At 43.9% G+C, this 3,807-nt stretch overlaps 1 protein-coding gene across 2 annotated transcripts in view; it reads left to right on the plus strand.

Moving 5' to 3' along the window:
• PTCHD1 (patched domain containing 1) overlaps positions 1-3,807 on the plus strand; it is a 176,828-nt gene that overhangs the window by 18,739 nt on the left and 154,282 nt on the right. The window contains exon 2 of one of the 2 annotated variants that reach the window (XM_018554455.1): positions 446-465. The exons of the other annotated variant lie outside the window; for it this stretch is intronic. Within the exon in view, the coding sequence (XP_018409957.1) occupies positions 446-465 (20 nt within the window). The remainder of the gene's footprint in view (positions 1-445; positions 466-3,807) is intronic. 2 annotated transcript variants of the gene reach the window in all.

Genomic DNA, 3,807 nt, shown 5'->3' on the forward strand with positions numbered 1-3,807 from the left:
CTCGTTCTCTCTCTTTTCATCTTTCTTCTGTCCCTTCTTTCCCCTTTCTCCTTTCTCTCTTCTCTCTATTTTTCTCTGTGTATTTTTGTGGCTAAGTGTGATTTATACAGCACTGCGGAATATGTCAGAGCTTTATAAATATATACAATCATATGTGACCATGATGGGTCATTACAGTGTAAGCTCCTCTGGTGCAAAAACTGACATGAGTGGTACAGCAGTGAGTAAAGCAGTGCCAATATATTCTGGAAGTCATGCCAGTGCACCATAACTAACTGAAGAAGAGTTAAACCACTGCATGCTCACTGATGGCCTCTGTGTCATTTCTTCAATAAATAATGAATCTGAGTAGGAGAACAGGCACAATGCCTCCTCATACTCTGCAGCAATGGTATGTTCCTCGACATCCTCACATCCAATAAACAGTGTACTCGAGGATCCTTAGACTGTTGCAGCAGAGGGGGAGTGAGGCTGGAAGGACTGGTCTAAGAGCAAGATAGCTCTGGGAAAACTGGACATACATAGATGCCACAGCGGTGACATTCGATCCATAGCACTGTGATCAGGAGGGGATCCTGATCAGCCCATGTGAAAGGGGCCTAATAGAGTTTTTCTTTATTCCAGAGCTCACATTTCTTGTCTTTTTTACATAATATGCAGGTTTTCTATTATTATTCTTGTGTATCTGCTATTACAGGAATGGTTATAAAAAGGCAAGGACATAGTTTTACATAATGCAATATATATATATATATATATACACATAAATAAAGAGAGAGAGAGAGAAATACAATATATATATACAGTGTGATTTATATATTTTAAAAAAACACCAACAATCAATACAGTCTTTTAGCAATGTTAACAGCTTGTTGAAGGACAAATATTGTTGCCAGTGTTAATTTTCTTTTCTTATGTTGTTTTTCATAAGTATGTTGATAAATTAAATATTTAGTAGTAAAGGTTAAGATACAATGTGTGAATGTTCCTTTATTAAAGTACAGGATGTATTACTTAAAATGACAAGCATTTTTGTTTAATCCATCATAATATGCTGTTATATTGTTAAATATCAAAACAATCTAGTCTGATCTAGTTTGAAAGTCCTGATTGAGTAAGTAATAGCATTTCAAAAAAGTTGAAAGTGTTCCTTTTGCTAGCTTCTCTTTGAAAATTGTTAGCTATTGATTTGTTTGCTTGTTTGTTGTTGATGGGATAGGCAACCTCGGCACTCCAGTTGTGCTGAAACCACAAAGCCCTTCACGCTTCTGCCTGTGGGAGGCATGCCTGTGGCTGTTAGTCTAGCAATGCCTCATGGGACTTGTAGTTACAAAACAGGTGGAGCGCCAAGGTTGCCTACCCCAGGCTTATTAGATGTTCTACTACACAATCATATAGTTCTAATAGTGGCAACACTGAAAAGAGGATTGGATTGGTTGCTTTGGGTCATACGTTTGTTTTTGCTTCCTGAGACTCAAAGCCTTTTAAATTCCAGTTGACAGGATGAACTTATCAGCTATTCTATAATTTCATATAAATTCCATTTAAGATCCAAATTGCCAAAGGACATAGCATCAGGCTATGTACACTTGATGTTTCTGTGTTATTGAGTGCTATCTGTACTGAAGGAAAACAATCAATTACAGGCAGATGCATAACGATTTGCAAACATATCATTGTGTTGGCATCCATTAGTCAACTTTTCCATGTTTGAATCTTATTGGTTGATTTAGGGTAACAGGCATTTGCAAGCAAGTTATATAATACAATTATAAAATGGTTAGTATAACTTCTCTTTTATAAAGCTGCAAGGACAGGTTTGTGGCATTAAGGGGTTGATTAATTAAACAAGATACTGTTTACCTAATACAAAAGATGAAGATGTGTTGACTTTAATCATGCAATTATTTAGAAGCAAAAATCATTTTTTTATTTCCCTTGCACGTGGTTGGGTATTCGAAGTAAACACAGCATCATTATATTCAGTAAGCTAAGTGCACTTTCTTTTCTTATTGAATAAATCATTTCTTAAGAGGCAAAACCTACACATTAGCATTGAAAAGCCAATGGTATGTGAAGTGGGTTCAAACTGCCAAACTGTTTTTTTCTACAATTTAGCAGTGCTTACATTTTTCAGAATCTGAGTTGGCTGTGTCAGCTAAAATAAGCTTCTGTGGTTTTTTTCAGTTTCATTTAAAGCTACTTGATCAATTCTGCAAGGCATACTTGCTATGCAGGACAGATGTTGATAATAGATGGTTACTGATGTCAGAACATGACTATTTCCTATCTACCAGGCAGTGTCTACTATGGTCATGCACAAACATGTAGGTTAAAATATATCTGACCCAATGTAATATTGCAGCTTACCATTTCTTAGATGTAGTTTGTGTGTTAGTTTTCAGGGGTGTGTAATGCACAGATTGCAGGGGTCAGGAGTACGTAATGCATGGGGTGCAGATGTTTGGGGTTTATAACGCATGGAGTACAGGGATCAGGGGTATGTAGCGCAGCGAGTGCAGGCAGGGGCGTAACTAGAAATCACAGGGCCCCATAGCAACATTTTGTATGGGGCCCTGTGATTTCTAGTTACGCCCACCTGATAACCCAAACAGCCCACTTGAGGGTGGCTCTGCAGGGTCTCAGGCGGGCGGTTAAGCCCTCTTGTCAGCCCTGATCCTCTGTCCGCCTCCTTCTCCTCCACGATCGACTCCTCCGTCACTGGGCCCAGCCTCCTCGATCACCGGACCCCTCCTCCTCAATCGCTGGACCCCTCCTCCTCAATCGCCGGACCCCGCCTCCTCAAACGCCAGACCCCGCCTCCTCGATTGCCAGGCCCCGCCTACTCGATCGCCGGGCCCCACCTCCTCCATCGCTGCCGATGACGGGCCCAGCCACCTCCTCCGAACCTGCTGGTTGTCACCGACTCAGCAGTGGCTGTGAGAAGGAACGGAGCGTTCCTCCTCACAGCCGCTAGTGACAGCCAGCAGCCTGGCTGTCCGAGCCACATGTCATAGCGACCCAGGTGGCCCGCACAGCATCAGGGAGATGTCCTGGCCCCATAGCGGCCGCCTGGGTCGCTATGGTGATTGTTACGCCACTGAGTGCAGGGTACGTAGTGTACTTCCCTCCCAGCACAAGCACATATTCTCTCCTATAGCACAGATCTTACCCCTAAGCCTAATGGGCTCTGACACAAATTCCCCCCTCCATCTCTAAGCTCACCAGATCTTAGATGCAGCGTGGCAAGTAACGGATTGCTTGTGTCAGAGCAGTGGAGTATGTAACAAACAGAGTAAAGGGGTCAGGAGTACATAATGCTCAAAGCATAGGGGTCAGAAATATGTTACCCACAGAGTGCATGGGTCAAGAGTGTGTGCTGCACAGTGTGCAGGAATAACAAGTGTGTAATACAAGAGTGCAGAGGTCAGGAATGTGTAATGCACACAGTGTGGAGGTCAGGAGTATGTAACACAAAGTCTGCAAGGGTCAGGAGTATGTAAAGCAGAGTGCAGACATAGGGGTCTATTCATGAAGCTGCCGAAGGATCTGGCTGTAGCTTCGGCCGATCCTTCGGCTAGCTTCGGCCCCAGGACCCCTTCGGTTCAGTAGAACCGAAGGGGTGCTGTACGGGCTATTCACAATAGCCCGTACAGCTCCCGATCATGGCCGAGCGGCTCAGCCGAGCCGAACGCATATGCATCGGCTCGGCTGAGCCGTGCTGAAAGCCGAAGCTGGCCGGCCGACAGCCTGCTTCTGACAGCTGGGCGGAGCCAGCCGTGATCTTACGGCTGGCTCCGGCCACTT

The sequence above is a fragment of the Nanorana parkeri genome, unplaced genomic scaffold, assembly GCF_000935625.1.
Source record: "Nanorana parkeri isolate BGI_ZX_2015 unplaced genomic scaffold, ASM93562v1 scaffold159, whole genome shotgun sequence".
Taxonomy (NCBI): domain Eukaryota; kingdom Metazoa; phylum Chordata; class Amphibia; order Anura; family Dicroglossidae; genus Nanorana; species Nanorana parkeri.